This window comes from Dermacentor variabilis, chromosome 9 (assembly GCF_050947875.1).
Source record: "Dermacentor variabilis isolate Ectoservices chromosome 9, ASM5094787v1, whole genome shotgun sequence".
NCBI classification, from domain to species: domain Eukaryota; kingdom Metazoa; phylum Arthropoda; class Arachnida; order Ixodida; family Ixodidae; genus Dermacentor; species Dermacentor variabilis.
Window position 1 is genome coordinate 147,638,289 of NC_134576.1, and position 21,995 is coordinate 147,660,283.

A 21,995-nucleotide genomic window follows, 5' to 3' on the forward strand; every position below is an offset into this window, starting at 1 on the left:
CAAATTGCACAATGGTGGCCAGTTTCCCAAAGTCAACTTTGCCGCACGTTTTTTAAAAAACTTAGCATCACTGCAATATACGAGTGTCATGACACACACACACACACACACACACACACACACACACACACACACACACACACACACACACACACACACACACACACACACACACACACACACACACACACACACACACACACACACACACACACACACACACACACACACAATAGGTAATCTTGTGAGACAACGTTTAGGCTGTCAGACTTCTTTTTTCTCTCGAGCAAAAGGCTGATGACACAGGCCCAAAATGGCGATGATGAGTACGTACAGGTGAGAAGATGAATAATGCTGTATATGTACAGTGGAACCTCGTTAATTCAAAGTCCGTCGGATCATGAAAAATCATCGAATTAACCGGGTTTTCAAATTATCAAAAATGGACGAAAAACGAGAAATAAACGTACGAAACGTGGCTGTATGAACATTGCACCTTTATTCCGCCTGAAAAACGGTCACTTGAAGTAGTCATTGACGTGTGACTGCTTGGCACGGTAGTTAGCCGCACCGTAGGCTGCGTCCTACAGTCTGCTTACAGTGCGTAGTAATTCACTGTTACCGCTGCTACACTCCACAAAACTGCGCACAACGTTCAGTGACTCGACTGCAGTTAAAGCTGGTGCTCGAGCGGGCTCAACATCACCCTCACCTTCGTTGGAAGGCCCATTGTCACATATCTCTCCTTCCAAGTCGGCATAAGACGTTTGGACGTCAAGTTCCGTGCTCAAATATTCGCAAAGGTCAATCTGTTGCTCTCGTCACCGCTTTCTTCGTCGAAGTGGGTCACGTGCACACACAATTACTCTCCTTCATCATCTAGTGTGCAGTTGGCATCAGATGCATCCTCGGAACTGTCATCTTGTTGCTTTTCATCTGGCATTTTCTTAACACCAACACCGCGCACGTGGTCAAGAACTAACAGAGCACAGAACACGTCTAGTCACGGTACCAAACAATCAAAACACTACGAGTAGTGCCTGCCACAAGCTGGACAAAGAAACAATGGAAATGAAACCAGAAAAATTTCAACCTAGTGGCACCTGGTTGTTGCTTTGTCAATGAAAGCTAGCCTCCAAAGCCGGCTGTAGCACTGTGCAGATCGCTGAGGCACAACAAGGCACCGGAAACAGAAAGTTGATTTGAAGTGCCGCCTGGCTGCCACTCCGGCAACTATACTGGCCTCAGAGACTGGCGCACTAATTTTTTTTTTTTTGTTGCGGATCACAGAGGCATGGCAAAATCGCGGAGGCCATGGATTAAACCGACATATTATCCGGATATGGGCACGCTGGCTGTTCAAATTATCCGGCAAAATTTGCTTGCAGATTGTTGTGACCACCAAAAACCTTGGAATTACACGGGATTTCGAATAAACAGAGTTCGAATTAACGAGGTTTTACTGTGTGTGTGTGTGTGTGTGTGTGTGTGTGTGTGTGTGTGTTTATTTATTTATTGTACTTGAAGAAACTTCATGTGATCTCGAAGAATTGTTCACTGAAGTGATGGCCTTATATAAGAATTTACAAGACCTCATAGTAGGAGCAAGTTCAATTTCACAGCCCGAGTCCGCTCGCACCATCAAGTATCTGGCGTCTCTCATTGGTGTAATCTTCCTTCGTATATTTGTCATATATTACTTCACTATCACTAATACTGCTTTACCTTTCCGGCGAAACTACAGCCTCTATCTCTCTTTTTCTTCTTTTTCTGCGAGTCAGAGTACAAGTCTGCTATGCATGACTGCTCTTGATTGCAATTTCAAGTGAATCCGACTCGACCTAATTTTGGTTACTGAGTGAATTATACAGGATGCTCCAACTATCAAGCACCAACACTTTAAAAAATAGTAGTTGCATTACTCGAAGAAAACGTTGTGCATATTGTTTCCACTACAGTGGAGTAGCCGCCAGTAATTCTTTTGTCACTGAGATTTAGTTTGGTAATTGCAATGAATTATCTAACTCGAGAATAACTGTCCTAATTTTCAAAGTGTCAATGAGGCATTTGTAGGCACCTGGAATGACATCTATTGCGGTGTTTTCAGCAACGTACTAATTGCGTACAATTTTTTCCGAATGGCAAACAAATATCACGAAGTATGAAATATACCACGTGACTGCGCTCCCACCCGCATCATAAAGCAGCGCCCTCAAATAAGCCGATTGAAAGCAACTGCATTGCCTGTCGCAAACCCAAAGAGACAGCACATCACCTTGATAATGGTATGGAAGGAGCACCAACAGCAGGTCTCGCGGCTTCGCAGCTATTCCTTCCTCTCATTTCTACATCGGACTTATCTGTCTCTCAAGGCGAAATGATCACATTGATAACAAAAGCCCCTTGATAATGCGGCCGAAGTACGCTCTGACCACGCATGAAATGTGAAAAGCAATGCAATGGGCATAGAATGTTTCAAAATTTTCTTTCTTTGCTCACTCCAGATCGAAAGAACATGCGCGAAGCTATATTTCGTGCCAGAAACTTGCTTTGAACCAAAGCCAAATTAAAGTGACGGTTTTATTTTTCATGAGAGTGTGTACATGCTGCACAAATAGGTTCGTGGCAAAAAAATAAAAGCGAAATAAACAGGGCGGAATGCGACCCACGTGAAGAACAAATGCAAAACCGATGCGTTCAAGAAAGTAAATATGCGACTTCTAAATATCTTTACAGTGCCTGAGGAATGATCGCATCTTTTCTAGAAAAACTAAAAACATCCGAGCTGGAAACAGTCTCTTCCTCATCGGCTGTTGATCCAGTGTCGGCATCGTCTTTGTCACTACTGCAATCTTCTTGCTCACGCACTTTATTCACAATGTCTTCGTTGGTGAGCTCCGCGGATGTAGCCGCCGCGCTGTCGCTGTCATCATCATCATCATCAGCCTGCTTATGCCCACTGCAGGGCAAAGGCCTCTCCCATACTTCTCCAACTACCCCGGTCATGTACTAATTGTGGCCATGTTGTCCCTGCAAACTTCTTAATCTCATCCGCCCACCTAACTTTCTGCCGCCCCCTGCTACGCTTCCCTTCCCTTGGAATCCAGTCCGTAAGCCTTAATGACCGCAACCAAAGAGACCAACCCAAAGAGACGCAATACTAACACACATATCATTCATGCGCATTTCACATGCAGTTTATAAAAAAACTGTGCCGAAGGGGTCACTGAAGTCTACAGGTTCTTTTCGGGGTCAAAAAAGCACGCAAAACAATTTGAAGCGAGGTGAACATACAGCAACATTCATTCTTTAGGCATGGGCTATATATACCTTTAGAAATAATTAATTGGCTACCTCCTTCTCTTTCAAAAATTTTATAAGCTTTTTCCTGTGTATATATTTAAATGTACAGGGCGCTTTTTTTTTTAGCTGCACCAAATTTTTTAAAGATTGCCTATGACAGATAGCACAATTCTAACTCTTGATCTAGATTACTCGGTGAATGGGCCATTACTTCTATGCAAAATCAAAATGAATTGCATAATTAGTGTAATTCTGATAATTAACTTTTCAATTAACTAAGTCCACATATTTCAATCTATGAATTATAGCTGCCGAGTTCACATGGCCTATACACTTGGAACAAATTCTCTGAACACCAGTTCCAAGATATTAATCTTCAAAGTATCCATTGCAATGTATTGGTGTTCCAGTTACTTTGTGTTTCAATGCATAAAACAGCGGTTTCTTAAGTAACTGGAATGCCCCCACCGGGTTTCGTAAATAAGTTACTGCATCCCCGCCCCACCGGAAAACACCAGAGGGGGCTCGGGCTCCCCCCGGTGTGTGTGAGAGAGAGAAATTGCAGAAAGGCAGAGAGGGCGGCCTGAGCTATACATTGCTCCTACTATTGCTACTACAGCAAAAAAAGCGCATGTTAGAATTGGGTAGATACCTTAATCAGACATTGTGAGCTACAGTCACTGCCTGAAAATTTTCCTATTGATGGCGAAAATAAGTGTTTTCAACAGGAGATTATGTGTGTTCAACACACTCACTGTCCCCTGAGCTCTGCCGAGAGAAACTTGGCCACTAAAGGGGTCACTGTTGGGGTCACCATAGGGGTTAGGCATGTGTATGCTGACTGCCCAAGCTAAAATTATGCGGCAAAGGACAACTTTAGGATTGACATAATGAAAGCTTAAGCCAATAAAAATGCATGGGCGCCAGCCAAGACCTTCGGCCAGGATCAAATTAACCGAAAAATTGAATTAATGCTAGTCTACTGTAAACATAATGGTGTATGGAGATGGAGAAACAACAGTGATAAGATGGGATACACAACAAGAAAAAGCAATGTCATCCATTCATTTTTTTTGTTGCTTTTTCTGTCTTTTATTTCTTGCCATTCATCCTTTATTGTTACCGCTGCCATTTTCATTTGCCATGCATGCACCAGCATGTACTATGTGTGGAAGTCATCACATGTGTGACCATAGCCACATTTCATTGTGGTTAAGGATTCATTACGTAGGTTTTTATGCTCTTTGCATGTTTGCACCAATCTACTGTCGACAGAGAAGCAGAGAATGGAAAGAACGACATAAAATTGAGCTAGTTGGTAGGGATTCATGTTACCAAAGAAGTTAGATGTGCAGACATGGACACAAGAAGAGAAAACAGACAACACAAATGCCGCTCACAAACATCGGCGTTTTTTTTTTTTTTTTTTTTTTGTCCGTTTCCATCTTCTGTGGTCTGAACGTCTAACTTTCTTTATAACAAGAGGATGTAAACGTTGGATTACAGACATGTACTTCGCATGAAATTCTCAGCAAACTTTTTTACGCATTTAGCTGCTTATAAGCATTGAGGAAGGACACACATGTAGTGATATTGAAGCTTTTCACAAGAAGGTGCCATCCACCCTGCTATAGCAAACACTTCCAGAGGTGACGGCGCATCACGCACCTGAGTCCTGTGCCAGACAACAGATGCCCGTGAGTGGCCCAGCTTGTTCTTGCAGGGCCCTTTGTCATAGTGCCGCAACAGGAAATCATCCTAGGGGTGGAGAGAAAAGGCTTGAGCTGGTGCAGTCCCTAGCCTTTTATGAGATGTATTTTAATTTTTTCCCTCCTTTCTGGGTTCACGTTTCACTCATAACGTATTCTAGAGCAAACAATGTAGTTGGAACTTAGGTAGTGCAAAATCCAAAATCACAAACAGATACTTAATGAAAGGATATATATATATATATATATATATAGTGCACACACTGTTAAGAGCCAACTGCAACAAAATTTTCGGCCGGCTAAGAAGCCTAGATTCAGATAGTGTAGATAAAAAAGAGCCTCAAGATTTTATGTCTGAAATAATAGTGGATGCGTCATGAAGGGCTAGCAAAAGCAGGCGTATTTTGGCGCTGAAACCGAAAAAAAAAAGTCTCCATTACCGCGGTTACGCATGAATTTAATTGTGCAACTCCTCAGCATGATCTCTGAGATCGGGCACCACATTCGACTGCCCGCACTGCACTGAAAAATCTTGGAGGCAATGTGCTGGGACTTACATCATAGCCACTAACCACCAGGTGCACATATAGTCTGTTTAGGCACTATTTACATGCTGCTAACAAAAAATTTGCAGAGATTGCTTCAGCAGTATGTACAGTCGAACCCACTTATAACAATCCTGGTTTTACAATACATCGCTTATAACAATGAGAAGCTGCTGCATCATCAATTTTTGCATGTTTTCTATGGTGAAATAACCGGCTTACTACAATGCCCCCATGCCGCATTATCAGTTATAACAATGAAGTCTGGCTGCTGGGTGCCTGTGACGAAAGGCAATGGAATGTGAAATCCTTGAAAAGAAAAAAGGAAAAGAGATATTGGAGCCACTGCAACCTCCCCATTGGCCACTGCATGCTCGTACAATAGAACCTGTTTTGTAGCCTCCTCCGCAGTGCTAGCCTCTTGCCCTTCTATGCCATGTCGCCCTCTGAAACACGAATTGCCCGCGCCACCCGAGCTGACAGCACTGCTCCCAGATTGCTTGCTTGCCCCTCATTCTGCGCAGTTCTGCCCATGGAGTAAGTAGCTCGTGCACATCTTTGTTGGCAGCATCGAAGTTGTTCCTAGCCACATGATTTCTCCGCCTCATTTGACTCGCCACTTAAACGGAAGATGGCTGATGCGCCCACTGATCATCGGAAATGCATGACATTGCTGGTGAAAAGAAAGTGCACTGCTATAGATTTCGAAATGAAGTACATTATCATGAAGGAATAAGATGGTAAAAAAGTGCGATTCGGTAAAGAAGTATGGACTATCATAATCGACAGTGTTGACAATCATTTGCTTGGCAGAGAAGTTCGACAAGGAAAGCTGCTCTGTAGACACTTGGCGCAAACATGTTCAAAAAGGTGCTTACAAGGAGGTGGAAGAGACCTCTATACGAGTGGTTTCTTGGTGCCTGTGCCATGAGCCATCATCGGGCCAATTCTGGCCACAAAGGCGAAGCAGTTTGCCCTACTCATCAACACTGTGGGCTTCCAGCCAGGTGGCGGCTGGGTACATCGCTTCAAAGTGAGGCATGGCATTGTTTACAAAGCCGCCACCTGCAAGGGAGCTTTGCTTGACATAGAGGCAAAGCAGAAGTGGGTGGAGGAAACGCTGCCCTGCGTCTTTGACAACTACATTGATACCAATGTATATAATGGTGATGAAACACAACGACAGAAAGCTGAGCTAGTTGGTAAGGATTCATTGTGCAAAATAGAAGTGAGGCGTGCAGACAGGACACAAGAGTAGAGAAGTGGACAACACGAACGCCGACTATCAACTGAAGGGGGCACTGAGGCGAAAAAAGAAAGAAGACACAAAACTCATCTGCGCGTGCTCAGGAATGGTAACACCACGTGTCAATCGGGTATGTACATGTGCCGGCCTACGTGAGAGATAACTGTTAAGGTACTTAATCTCTTCCTTATGTAAAGTAATCGAAGGCTGACTCACGCACGCACTTCCACCATTATAGATATGCCATGCCTCTACCATAAGACGCATATCTTCATTCTTATGCCTGTACAATATTGCGCATTCATCTAACTCTGGCGTGCAGTTACAATCTCGGCAATGTAGCGAAAGATTAGAAGGCGATCCACCGGTTAACGACCTTTTATGTTCCATTAGCCTCTGATTGATACACCGTCCCGTTTGCCCTACGTAGAACTGGCCACAGCTCAGGGGAATATTATAAACCACACCCATACGACAGTGAGTAAAACTGTTGTTCTTATTGTGCTTCACTGGACATATATCTGTTCGTTTTTTGCCTTTTACCCGCTCCTTTTTATTCAGTATGGCAGCGCACATCTTACCTAGCTTATTGGGAGCAGTGAAAGCAACATTAACATAATATCTACTAGCAACTTTTTTAAGCCTGTGTGACACTGAATGAATATACGGAATAGCCACTACTCTTTTTTTGCTATTACTGATTTCTGTAATCACGTCCGTCCCTCTCGAAACCGACTTCTTTAGGCGATATCTACTAGCAACTTATTTAAGAGACGGGAGACGGTCGCCATTGGAACCGCCCCTATGCCAATTGGAATAAGTTAGCCGTGCAACATGCGGGCTTCCTATGGAGGATGAAACTTCCGGAGCTTCAACAAAGTAAGAGGGAACACCTTTCTAATAATTCACCGTCAAATAACGTACTGGTTCTTGAAGATGCTATCGTGAGTGATAACCATAGAAGAACCCTTGCTTTAGGTCCTAAGCACTGTTTTAAGCCTAACGTAAAACCCGTTGACGTTTTAAGCATACCGCCCTGCATAACCAGGTTCGTCCCGGAAGAAGAACACTCACGCTGCATTTCGGATTGCATTGCTAGCATTAAACAATCAGATTCTCATTTTAAGGCGCCTGACCCTGTCCGACCGTTAGTTGATTACCTTGTGGAGCATAAACTTAGACCAGTAATATCTGACAAGGAAGGTTATTTCGTAATTATGCCAGATGACATGTTCTCAGAAAAAGCGATTTCAGCCATAGAAAAGAATTTGCAGCCAGTAAAACTCAAGCCTTCGGTAGTTAAGCAACGTGCGGTTGACCTATTGTCAAGACATAATGTTGATAGGCTTGTCTGTAATGTCAAGAAAGCTAAATCCCTCACCTTAGATCTGTTTTTCTCACCCAAGACCCATAAACAAGAATTTCCTTTTCGTGCTATAGTGTCAGAGAAAGGGACGTGGCAGGTCTGTGTCGCTAGTTACCTACAGAACTGCCTAGCTTCTCTAGTTTTTTCAGACCCCTTTTGCCTGCGTAATTCTCAGGCACTAGTTCAGTATTTGAGAGAGGAAAATCCTGGTGATTGTACAGCTTTGTATGGATATCGAAGACCTGTATTATTCCTTGCCTCATGACAGGTTGCTAAATTCCGTAAATGAGTGCATTAAAGAACAAGTGCAAGAGTCTGCTTTTATTGACAGATGCGGTGTTTCCACGGGAGCTTTTCTAGAAATTCTTTCAATGTACTTGAAGTCGACGCTGATTGGGTGGAGAGATGGCGTTTTTCTGCAGAAATCAGACATTTGTATTGGCTCAAAGGTTGCCCCTATTCTTGGCAACATTTACCTGAGTAAGGTTGGCAACTGCTTAGAGAAAGCCTTAGGTGATAGTGTTATCAAGATATTTCATTACGTTGATGATTACCCGATTTTCTGTAATAGGGAAGAATTCGATTCCGCTGCTACCTCAGTAAGTGAGCAATTTCAACTTTATGGGGGAGGATTAAAGTTTACCAAGGAATTTCCTCAGCGACGCGTAATTCAGTTTCTTGACATTTCCTTGATCTTCGAACAAAATCATGTTTGTTGGCAGTACTCCCCAAGATCTTCGAAGCCGTTGCTAAACTTTCAATCCAAGCATTCCAAATTAGTAAAAAACGGAATTGCCATGTCGTGCCTTAAGTCCTCCCTCACCAGATCCTGCATGCACAAAATGAGCGCCAGTTTTAATGCGCAGGTCCGGCGCCTATTAGAAGCAGGGTATCCTAGTGTAGCGGTGGCCACTGTGGCTGAGCGCCTAAAGAAGTCGGTTTCGAGAGGGACGGACGTGATTACAGAAAGCAGTAATAGGAAAAAAAGAGTAGTGGCTATTCCGTATATTCATTCAGTGTCGCACAGGCTTAAAAAAGTTGCTAGTAGATATGATGTTAATGTTGCTTTCACTGCTCCCAATAAGCTAGGTAAGATATGCGCTGCCATACAGAATAAAAAGGAGCGGGTAAAAGGCAAAAAACGAACAGATATTTGTCCAGTGAAGCACAATAAGAACAACTGTTTTACTGACTGTCGTATGGGTGTGGTTTATAAAATTCCCCTTAGCTGTGGCCAGTTCTATGTAGGGCAAACGGGACGGTGTATCAATCAGAGGCTAATGGAACATAAAAGGTCGTTAACCGGTGGATCGCCTTCTAATCTTTCGCTACATTGCCGAGATTGTAACTGCACGCCAGAGTTAGATGAATGCGCGATATTGTACAGGCATAAGAATGAAGATATGCATCTTATGGTAGAGGCATGGCATATCTATAATGGTGGAAGTGCGTGCGTGAGTCAGCCTTCGATTACTTTACATAAGGAAGAGATTAAGTACCTTAACAGTTATCTCTCACGTAGGCCGGCACGTGTACCCGATTGACACGTGGTGTTACCATTCCTATGCATGCGCAGATGAGTTTTGTGTCTTCTTTCTTTTTTTGCCTCAGTGCCCCCTCCAGTTGATAGTTGGCGTTCGTGTTGTCCACTACTCTTGTGTCCTGTCTGCACGCCTCACTTCTATTTTGCATAGTGATGAAACAGGACTGTTCTTCCAGATGTTGCTGTCCAAGACGCATGTACTCAAAGGAGACATGTGCAAGGGCAGCAAAAACAGCAAGCTGCGCCTAACCATTTTTGTGCGCCAACCTGGACGGGAGTGACAAGTGCCCACATTTGTCATTGGGAAATAAAAAAAAAATATCCCTCCTGCTTCCACGGTGTTACCAGAATACTGGTGTGCTACTGTCACAACCGCAAGGCATAAATGATACGAGAACTTTTAAAGCGCCTCTTCGGTGCACATTCCTGCGATGAGCATTGCCATGCCTCAGCGGCATAACAAAGTGAATGACCACAGCGGAACATGAAAGGGCGAACACGGAGCGCAGCGGGGCATGAAATATGGCGAGAAGGAACAGAGCGCAAGGAGGAAAGCGGAAGAGGAGAGTGCAGCGGAAGCGTGAAGAGGAAAGCAGACGAAGCCACCATGAAGCACGACCAGATGGCACTCATATCCGCACATCTGTGGCATTGGCTGTGTGGGGGAAAGAAAAAAAAAAAGAATCGGAAAGCTCCCCTTTCCGCACAGGGTTTGCCGTAAGTGTTTGCCTGTAAAGATTACTGTTGCATAAGCTACAGTTGCCGAGAAGTGCCAACTGTGTGGCCGGTCTATATATAGCACCACGCGTCGTGGCTATGGCAGGCGGCGTGGTGAACAGTGCGATGCCTCAATATATCACGAAATGAAAACACATATACAGCTGCGCTAAAATTTCGCATTAGGCAGTATTGTAATCATTGGCGATTTTTTCGTGATTGTCTCTTGGAGTTGCATCAATGTACCGAGCCATCTAAGAGGAAGGTAGCACTCATCCTAGGTAATTGTAGTGCCCACCACTGCCTGCCCAAGCTTTTTTTTCATGCGTGGAAATGTCTTTTCCTGCTGCCAAACAGGACAGCAGGCTTGCAGCTCATGGACGCGGACTTGATCGCCAATTTTAAGGCCACATATCGTCACCATGTCCTGAACAAGCTAGTCTTGTTGATAGACATGGCTACACTGACAAGCAAGGAGCAACTAGACTTGAAGCTCTATCTATTGATGGCCATGCAGTTTATCTTTGGTGCGTGGTCTGAAGTAAGCACTTCTACAGTGCGGAACTGCTTTAGGAAGGCGTGCTTTGTCTGAGGCAGCAGTGACATATGGAGCCTGCAAAGCTCCCACTGACAAAGTGATGCCTGAACTTTGGTCACAGTGGACGACAATGCTTCAGGACTCAGAATTTCTAAATGTGGACGACGCATTAGAAATGTCAGAAGTTCTAACCGATGAGGCGATCATCGTGAACGTGCTTGCATCGGACAGCGAAGCCATAGTAGGGCAGGTTGCCTCAATGTTGTCCTCGCAGGAGGCTGTGCTGATGATTCAGTCCCTTCGGAGCTTCGTTCTCACGAGAGACCTTCCGCCGCACTACGTGGAGCACCTGGATGCCTTGGAGAAGGATGTCGGCAAGCTTTGCATAAAGCATGCAAGGGTGAGGGACGTAGGGTTTTCTCGTGCAAGCCAGCGAGAAGTATGTGTCAAGATGTTTGTGACGATTTCACCCCAGTGTTTCTCCTGGATTTCTCGAGCTGAAAGGCAGCCACAGCAACCTCCTCGCATATCTTTTAAAAGGCCCCTTCTGGGGCCCCCAATGAGATACCTCAGCAGAGATGTCACTTACCGTGTGTGACCCCTCTTTGCAGTTGCTATGGCAGTGCCATTCCTGAATGCCGACAGCCTCGGCTTGTTACATGCGAACGGGGCGCACAGGAAGCAGAGTTAAACAGTTAGATGAACCAACACAATCAGCCGGCTGGAGGAAGGTGGTGGGCAGGAGCTCTGGCCTTTCCACCATTATAGTTTTGTCACAGCAGCTCTGCCATCCACCTATTTTGCTTTTTTTTAATGCAACCTGGTTATAACAATTATTGGTTATAACAATGGAATTTTCGTGGCACTTGAGTATTGTTATAAGTGGGTTCGGCTGTAATACTCATTTATAACCAATTCAGCCAAAGTAAAATTTCGTTAAAGTTGGCCTTAGAAAATAAGCTTTACAAGCAATGGTCAGAATGCTCAAGGTGCCTGGGCACAAGTGGGGAAGGTGCACCAACGGCACTCACATCGAGGGAGGCAAGGCAGTACCAGCAGAACACGTGGCGACAGCGCTTGCACATCATCTGGGCACAGCCTTCATCTCGCTCAATGGGAATGCGACACCGTGGACAGCGCTTGATCAGGCCAGATTCTTCGCCTGGCAGGTTGGCCCTGCATTGTACAACAAAGAAAATGCTCTGCTCAATTCCCCTAGCAAGGTGTGAATCACACAAACCATGTAGATAATGTTTCATCCTCAAGCACCAAACACTTGTAACACATGCGCTGTCCAAGCATGGGTGCTCTGGCCTTCACTCGTGTGAGCAGGCAGCAATGAAGCTTCAGCCAGGAAGTTATTGAAGTCTCTTCCTATGGAAAAATAAGCTTTAAAATTTTATCTTGTAGCTCACTACAACCTTTCCAACTGACACAGTGACAAGAAGTTGGAAAAAACAATAATGTTGAAAGTACAGGTAACATTTCATATAGATAGAAACTTTATTGAAATGGAAAGGATTTGAAAGAGGGGTGGTCGGAGCCTCTCACTCCAGGGCCCCACTGGCCTCTACCGCCTGCCTGACCTGGCTAATTAAGGACTTTTGTCCTGCCAGGTTGGAGCGGGCGAGCTGTGCCTCCCACTGCTCAATTGTGTTACTGGTATTTGGCCTATGAGGGTGCTTAGTGCACTCCCAGGTTATATGTATTAGGGTAGGTATGCCACCGCACCAAGGACAGTTAGCCCTATAACGAGTGGGATACATGGCGTTAGCAATTTTAAATGGGGGAATACCCCGGTCTGTATATTGCGCCAATCGGCGGCTTCTTCCCCGCTAAGTTGTGGGTGAGGCGGCGGGTATTTTCTGCGGACTCCGCGCTGATGAGCAAGGATGTCTTTGGCATTTAAATTGGTGGAATTTTGTGAGGGATAGTGCGGGTGGTTGGGGTTAGAAGAGGACGCCGTCGCTCGGTTAGTGAACCCTCGAGCTAACGCGTTAGCCTTTTCATTCCCCTGTACCCCCGCGTGGCCCGGGCACCAGAGTAGGCGATGATGGTGGTTGAAGGATTTCGGGATTATCGCGAGGCTAGCCGCAGTCACGTGCCCCTTGAGAAACATGCGCCATGACTCCTGGGAGTCCGTGACCACAACCGAGTCCCTTTGCGAACGCTCCGTGTGAGCGAGTGCGATCGCCACTGCTAATATTTCAGCAAAGGTGGGGGATCCCATCGTGGCCAACGCGGTAATATGCTGTTGGCTGATCGTGTTGATGACTGCCAGGGCGTACCTCCTTTGGTAGCGCTGCCCGGTCGCCTCTGCATACACAGCTGCATCCGTGTAGTGCGTGTTGTACCTATGGTTATTAGGGTACGCTGATTGAATGTGTTGTGTGCGTGCTTTACGCCTTTCTTTGTTGTACTCGAGAAGCATATTCTTTGGAATTGGGGCTACTGTAATTTTGGATCTCATCGAAGGAGGGAGAGGTACGGCCTGCTCTGTGAGATAAATTTCATACAACACCTTTCGCTTCGTTTTGCTCATTTCTGACTGTTCATTGCACTATTGGCAAAAATTCAAACAGACAAGTCTATACAGCTGGAACGTGCCAAATTATTAGATTCGCCTGCATTTTTTTCAGTGACCTAATTCAGTCTGTGAAACATACACTTGGGATAACATTACCTGTGACAACTGGCTACATACAGAGTAACGATGCCACAGTCTCACGTTACTCATAACAAGTGTTCCGATTAGTTTTTTCCTGTCCATGTATAATTTATGCCAACGGTATGTGCTACAAAGCAGTGCAAAAAGAAACCAGTGTGCAAGTAAAAACCTTCTTCATTATAATATTGCTTAATAGTGTGGGCAGCGGCCAGCCTTCTATAGAAGGTCTGCAATATGAAAAAGACATTGTAACTTCGTGTAATGACTAACAGCACAACACAACCTAGTGAGCTGGGAAAGCAATTACTAGTTGAATGTGCGCTGTTACAATGTCACTTGGCATAGGCCTTTGGCACAAGTGTCCAGTCAAACACAACAGGTCAAAGCTTTGCACTTAGTACACACTCCAGCATATAAGTGCACCACTAGAGTGGCCTACACTGGCTTGGCGCTCTTTGGCCATACCTGGCCCTTGCACCAATAAAAACCAAACATTCAGTCATAGAGTGGCCTACGTTGGGCACAGGCAACCGATAAAATCGGCAGTGCATGCATCATATGTTGGAATTTCATCTCATGTTCATTCAAGCCCAAGTTATACTAGCACTAGTGACTCTTATGGCATCTTCATGACTGCTTGTTTCATAGCTCTCCAGTGGTGCTGCAAGTTTGTGTAAAGCAGCATATTCAAGCTACCCTGCAAGATCAAGCAGAATCTAAGGCAATCAGGCTTCATTATGTGCACTGAACCTGGCTTAGTCTCATGATAAAGCTTAGTTGCTGTCTTGCATGACCTTTGTGGTGCTGCTGAAGCACTTATGACCAGTTAAAGATTTCGTTCGGATGTAATGAAAGATTAGCAGCTCTGTCTAACCAGAGCAGCTCCCCTCCTCCCTACTGGCACTACTTTAGTATCTCTTCTTCCTTGAAAAGGTACTGTGACACAGATGATAATGTATCTGGGCTGCCTGCACTAGACTGTGCAGCGAAGTTACTCTGTAATCTGCACAAGTTGATAAAAAAAAATGCTATCTGCAATTGACTACTGCATGGATTTAAACTTAACTGCGGCAAAATATAATGCAAACATACTGTATGTTCTGAGCTAAGTGCCTGGCTGTTTATTCACCACACCAAGCGCTCACATAGAGATACAGTTGAAACTCGATTTATCGAAGTGATTACCGCGCTTGAATTATTTCGTTAAATCGGGAAGTTCGTACAATTGAGAAAGGAATTTTTTGCTCCTTCAAAACCTAAAATTCTAACGTAGCCACATGCAAAAGCTACTGTGGCATTGTATTTACCGCTAATCCAGCCATATGTCACACAAACCATGAAATAATGGAAGCAACCACCGCCACCCCTAACAAGGCGGTGTTGAGTCTACTGTTCCGTGCATGGGCGTGGAATGCAGCCCCGTCAAAATAAAGCTAGGGCCATGACTAGGGCGCCTAGAGGGTTTAATGCGATAGCTTTTAAGCGCGCGCTCACAGAAAAGCCCCTCTGTGTCAAGATTAGAAAGAAATCACCATTTTCTTAATCACTTATTTCAGGAAAAACTTTGTTAAATTGAGTTAGACCAAGTTAGTTTCATTAATTCTCCAGCAGGTACCCTTCCCCAGCAGGTACCCCAGCAGGTACCCTTCCCCAGCAGGTACCCCCAGCAGGTACCCCCAGCAGGTACCCCCAGCAGGTACCCTATGGGTACCTGCTGTAGATCGGGAACTTCGTTAAATCTGGTTTCGTTAGATCAAGCTTTAACTGTAGCCCTACTGGAGTACAAATGCAGGTACAAGGTGCACTCACAATTCATCTTCAGAAAATTGCCTCCGGAACTCGTCGCAGGACTGGTATGCGTGCCAACGCTCCTTGCATGAGGAGCAAAAGGTGAGCTTGCACTGTAAAAAGGAAGGGGGAAAGTTTTAATTCACCAGACTTAAAGAACAATGTTTGAGAGGTGTCGCTATTATGCAATGCTAATTCTCCCAGGCTAACAGCAAACCAAACATGTTTAGTGATGAAAGACTGGTCCCTTGGAGAGCTGCAGCGAGTTATGCTTACCTTTACTTGAGCCACAATCTATATCAATGTAGGGAAAGCATGTGTAAGCAAGACCTTGCATAACCTCAAATTCGAACACACTTCGAAACAAACATACCTCAACAAACAGCAACACACTGAGCACCAGTGCAGAAAACCCCGAATGTATAGGTAAACTCGATTTGCCTTCCCAGTCTGCCCAAGATGTTGCATACACCAACACTCATTGGCTGAAAGCAGTGTCTCGGGCAGTTCGGAACAAGTTGAAGACATCCTATTAATGCACGTGACAGTAACAGTTTAGTGCAATTAATAATTGAAATTCAGATTAGCTTACGGAAAAAATAGAAGCTTGGCTGCAGCTGTGCTTCTGATACAGAATATCAATTAAATTTATGAGGGGCACACCTCATTAGCCAGAACAGTGAGGCCAGTGCATTATCGTGAAAGCATCGCACCTTGGAACAGTGGACAGGCGATGCTTCACAATCGCGTAATGGTGGGAAGACACGGCAGATGCTCTCACATCCTGGACCAGGGCACCAAGTTTGGTGGGGGTCCATCTCCACATCTGCACAAGTTGTTTGAATTACATTCACACTATGGACAGAGCACGTGCATAAGATCATGCACTCCTGGTAGCAAGCAGATTTATGCATTGCTGTTGCATTAATTTGAAAGACACTTGCAGCATCATACCATACATGCGGTCATTGGAACACATTAGTACACTTACTTCAAGCGGTCATTTCAAAGTTAGAAATATAATGAATTATTGCCAATGCAGAGTGCACAAGTATTAAGGGACTTACGGTTGTACTTGCGCTACGAAATTAATTATGGGCAAAGTGTGCAAGAAAATAGAAGTGCTGGAAAGAAGGTGCCTGTTTGGGTGCTAGCTGCTCCAAATACGGTCTTGTTCCAATACGTGAAACATTTTTCAGAACTTGAGTGTGGAGCTTGCATTTGTGAATGTTATTAAACTCGCTGGAAAGTTAGTTATATTAGATGCCTTTCATGGCTATCAATTAACTGAGGTTGCAATAGATGTGCTAAACCTAGATTTTCAATGGTATAATTAAGTTTCACCTGAAATGATGGAAAGTTGCAAGGTCACGCAACAGTGACCATGGGTTTCTATTTTTTTCGTTGTACGACTGAATGGCATACACAGAGCATGGTTGTCTTCAATGGAAATGCCTGCAAGTCCTTCATTAAGGGTGTGCAGCTGTTACAATGAGCTTTTGCTCATAGTTTATGTATGCAACACACAGAACAAACAAGTGCATACCTCGGTTAAGCTTGCATCGGAGGTAAAGCTCTAGAACATCCCTTTCGACAAGCTTTTCAATCTGTAAGAAAGAGGAGAATAAACAAGCACATAAAAAGCATCAAAATATGCTATGGCACATATTCTGAATTGAGGTAGGTGCCTAACCTCTGAAGACTCAAAGACACCTCCACTTGGGCACTTGTCATCAGGACATGGTATGTACGCATTGCCATCGCGAATGCTGACAGTCAGGTATTGACGTGTGCACTGTAATACAAAAACAGATTCCATGTTATGCCTTTGCAAAGGTTTCTTCTCCAAAGTGGATAACCAAGGGTGCATCACTTGGGAAAATATAAAAAGAAAGCTGCGAGAATGTGTGGACAAGGGTTTTAAGTAACATAAGCAGTGCTCTCCCCAAGCAAGCTTTTCAATGGACCCAACGCACAGAGTGAGCCAAGGTCATGTTACAGGTATTTTACATACTCGTACGTGTGAATTTCCTCATCACTCTGAAGCAAGAAACCTGTAACTGAAGATGATTCTTTAGCTATAAAAATTTATAAAGGTGAGCAGCTTTCAGGGTTGAATTCAGTGCGACTAATTTTAAAAGCACGGCGAGTGTGAACTGGCACAGCCTGAACTGGTGCCTGCAGGTATCCGTCTAACCGGCTATTCGGTTTAACCGGAGGGAAGTGAACTCGGTCTCGAATCGGTTATCTGGTTGTCCCGATTTCAAGAAATGGATATTCAGGATATCCGGTACCAGTTAGCCGGATACTGTATTTTAATATTCGGAAACTAATATTTGGTGTTGCTAATAGCTGATTCAAATTTTTGGTTCTATTACATGTATAAATATTGCAAATATATTGCAATAAGAATACAAGAGAGAAAGAGGTAATTTCAGCAAGAGCACAGAAGAGCAATTGTCGGGCTATCCGAATATCTGGATGCTGTTAAAAAAATACGCGATCACTTCGATTATCCGGTTTTCGATTTCGAATTACTGGTGAATCGAATAACCGGATAACCAGTTTCTCAGCCAAAACGGTTTGATGTTGCTGCACTAGCTTGAACTATCATATCACAGACAGACACTTGCACTTGACTACGAGGTGAGCAGGACAGTTTTCAAGAACGGGCCACATATTGTATTGTATTGATTTTTCAATTTCTCTGAACCTCGCAAGTGCACAGAAACAGCATCACACAACTGATAAGCTCCGAGTATGCTCACCCCCACTAGCACACACAAAATGCTGAACTCACTAGGGGGTAAAAAAAATGTGCTGCTCCCACTTCCCAAGCACACAGCCTGGAATGGTAACACTATGGTTCACTGCGACTTTTGCTCACACAGCGTCAGAGTGAAGACAGTTTTGTAATAATTTGCTGAGCAGACCAATTAGAAGGCAATCAAGGCAGAAAGCTGGGCTAGTTGGTGTGACATCATTAATCAAAAGACTAGCTCAAATAACAGGGACACAGACGGAGGAAGCAACAGGACGAGCGCTAAACATCAACTGAGGTTTTACTGCGAGAGAAGGTACATAAATACATTGCGGTGGTGCATGCGCACACAGGGTTAAAACAGTACAAGCACAATCTGATAAAAATGTGGCAAACTATTCTGCAAATACATTTTTTCTTTTTTGGACAAGGCAAGTGATGTCGTGCTGACACAGTTATCACCTTCCCTGTCAATGTGATATGCCTCACCAATCTCGCGCCCCCACCTTGTGCCTCCCCTACCAAGCACACACGTGGAATCAAAAGCAGGCGGGCACCCGCTCCGCTTACAATGCTTGTCCAAATGGCCCCCCCCCCCCCGCTAATGAATCTACCAGCGTTTGGTGCTCTCGTAGCCGTTCATTTAGGCAGCGGCCAGACTGCCCCACGTAGCATCTACCGCAAGAAGAGGTCTGCGCCATAAAACATGAATGCAAGTTTGTACCCTGCATTGTTGGGGTCGTATACCGCATACCGCTCTCTTTGACGTCTTGTCGTCGGCTGGAGGAGTTGCCAGTGTACAGTCAACGACCAACTTTCCGGATTCCCGATAATTTGGAAGGCTTCGTGGCACCACCACGTACCCCATAGAGTCAATGTATCAGAACATCTGAAATTTCGGACGCAAGAACTCTTCGCCGTCTGATTTCACCGACATTTTGCTGTGACCGCAGGTCCGAAACAGCATTAATCAAAGCCACCACTGCTGCCATTTTGATTACCTCGCCACCTGAAACCGGCGCTCTCGCACGCAGATCCGCTGGCAGCCGTAGCCACCGCTGCGGCAACGCTAGGCCTAGCTGCTTCGACGCCGTTGGGTGATAGACAGCGGCGATTTAAGCGACAGTGGCTTGTAGACTGACGTCGCAAACACAGGGTGGCCTGTAGAAAGTCGTCAGTGCGGAACGCAATGTTTAAAATTCATTTTCAGGAAAACTTAATTACTTGCCGTCGTAGATTGGCACAAATAATCAGAATGCAAAAGAGAACATATATTCAAAATTTTATTGACATCAGTGGACATCGATAAATCGCCGGAGTTGCCATTTAAATAAAATCAGCATGCATCGGACTTCTGTAGCCACATACGCTTTTCCTCCACAAGGACATGCCTCATACATAATTGGATCGTAGTTTTGGCATGCATAAATCTCGGAAATTATTTAAGATTAATTAACACGTCATGATACGTAAAAATGTGAGCTGATCCCGAAGATAGTACAGTAAAATAAATTCATCGACGAATACGATACTCTCTAATGCGAAATTTGAGTGCAACTGTATACATGTTTTCATTTCGCGATGTATTGGCTAGCACGGACAATGTCTCGTGTGGCACGTTGTAAACAGAGCGATGTGTGACGAGACCGTCTCGCTAATGGGGAGATTGCGAGGCGAGCTGTAGGTGACGCGTGGGCGCGACTGACAGCAGCCGCCTCAGACAGACCTCCGCTCACGCAGCGCTTTGTTTCCATACAGACGACGCACGCTACTCTGGTGCCATCTCGTAGCCATCGTCGCTGCAAAGTCCGTCTGGCACGGCACTACAGTATAAGCAACTTTAGTGATAGAATGGTGTCGCAATATAACTCGCATATAATACAGTAGGGTGTGGCATACAGCATACATATACTCAAATATAGGCGTAACCTCAGGGCGATGCCGACGGCAAAAAGTCGCTTGGAGTGTCCATACAATTGCTATCGCGATAAAATTAAGCCCTCGGTTTCCTATTTTCCTTGCCATATGGGAAGAAATACTGCGATTGCTTTACGCTCCGACTTGATCATTTTCCAGAGGCCGCCTAAATGGCATTCTGGATCTGTGCTCGTACAGTCAACCACAAAATATTACGGAACACGATATCTGAGAAAACGGCTGAATATTTGCGCAGCCTCACAACACAGCCTAGTATTTGCATTTACAGCCTCTACCAGTGTATGTGAATATTGTTATTTTAAGTTTTACTGACTACTGTTACACGCTGCTTGGAAATTGAACTTTTTCTGAGATCCCGTGGCCAGTAAAATTTTGTGATTGACTGTACTTGCCTGCTTAATTTTGGAATTACCTTGGCGTAAGTCAAACAGCTTTCTTGGCTTCCGTGCTGCACCGGCAAATGTCATCTAATACGCGGTAGGACGCCTTAGTTAGCAGGCTGGACTAGGACTATTTAGCAGTAGTACTCCTGCTTGTCGATGGCGATATCTTTTGACAGAACTGTTTATAAATGTGTTTAGCCAAAGCGAAACTATGCGACTGTATAATCTGCGTATGTATAAGCTGGTGTAAACGTCACGTACGGTATTTCTTTGTACATTTCATGCAGTTTTTTTTTTTTCCTAGACGGGAGGACGTCGTGCACAGCGCCACGCGTACGCGATGCTCGGAGGCCGTCGCCGCATTCCGGACGGGCACACCGTCGCGTCTGCGATACCCCAAGTCGATGTAAACATGCGATGGACACCCGCATACTTGCTCTGCTTCGTTGCGACACCAGCAGCAGCAACATCGCCGAAACCAAGCACGGCAATTCTGCCACCACGGAAACCCGTCGAATGATGTGAAAGCGGTGCCGTGCCGTATCGGAGGACGTGACTCCGCGAGCGTTCGACGCACACAGAACGCCACTGATCAACGACGCGCCGACGGCCGCGAAACATCGACGTGAGCCATCCTTCCTTCCTCTTTCGAAACAGCAGCAGCAAAACTGCACGGGACCCGTCAAGGGCATCCCCCACTTGTTTACCGTCGCCTTGAGTAAAGAAACGCGCGAGCGATTACGGAACGTTTCGAGAAGGTTATGGAGTGGCTGATTAAGCTGCCAAGTGAGCATAGATCAATAGCTGCGATTTTACAGCACTTGAAAATATCGACGTTGCTGCACTCTTGCATTAATATATGTTAGTGTAAAATGTACGGAAGGCCATCACGTGGTCAAAACGAAGGAGCTGACTGGTTGGAGGAGACTCCAGGATTTCTCATGATCAAGTGCAGCTGACATCATCAGCGCAGTTTGGTTCCTTTCTCTACAGTAATATATCACCAGCTTTATCGCAAGTGATTTCCCGTGCGATGCGCTGATAGCTCTGGCAATATGACATTACTGAAATGAAAGCGGTAAATCGTTTCGGTGTCACATGAGAAATCTAACGTGAGAACGGAGTTGCTTCTCGCTGTATTTTGGTACAAGCGCATCACTGCTAATGTTGCTTAATTCAATGTGCCAATGAGAATCTTTTTTCCGTGCTGTGAATCCGTAAGCAATCCAGCTTCTGCAGTCTCCGTATGTATCTCACCATACTGCACAAGGTTCGTAATGTGAGTAGTAGACACGACATTGTATATTAGGCGCATACGGTAATTACTAGCGGCATAGTGCCGCAGGGCAATGTAAAAGCGCACGTATTTCCTTAGAACATGGAACAGACTGGGCTTTCATACTGAAACAAAATCAAATTAAGTGGTATAATATAGACATACCATCGTTATGTTTCGCCTTTTTAAATTCTGGCATTCACACTATTCAGCA

At 44.9% G+C, this 21,995-nt stretch overlaps 1 protein-coding gene across 4 annotated transcripts in view; it reads right to left on the reverse strand.

Moving 5' to 3' along the window:
- Positions 1–21,995, reverse strand: part of LOC142557801 (putative E3 ubiquitin-protein ligase RNF144A-A) — a 56,746-nt gene that overhangs the window by 3,648 nt on the left and 31,103 nt on the right. For 3 of the 4 annotated variants that reach the window (XM_075669933.1, XM_075669934.1, XM_075669931.1), the window contains 6 exons: positions 17,117–17,218; positions 16,970–17,030; positions 16,137–16,249; positions 15,445–15,536; positions 11,999–12,143; positions 4,972–5,061 (listed from right to left, as the gene is read on the reverse strand). In XM_075669933.1, the coding sequence (XP_075526048.1) occupies positions 4,972–5,061; positions 11,999–12,143; positions 15,445–15,536; positions 16,137–16,249; positions 16,970–17,030; positions 17,117–17,218 (603 nt within the window). The remainder of the gene's footprint in view (positions 1–4,971; positions 5,062–11,998; positions 12,144–15,444; positions 15,537–16,136; positions 16,250–16,969; positions 17,031–17,116; positions 17,219–21,995) is intronic. The other variant, XM_075669932.1, reaches the window with a different exon arrangement.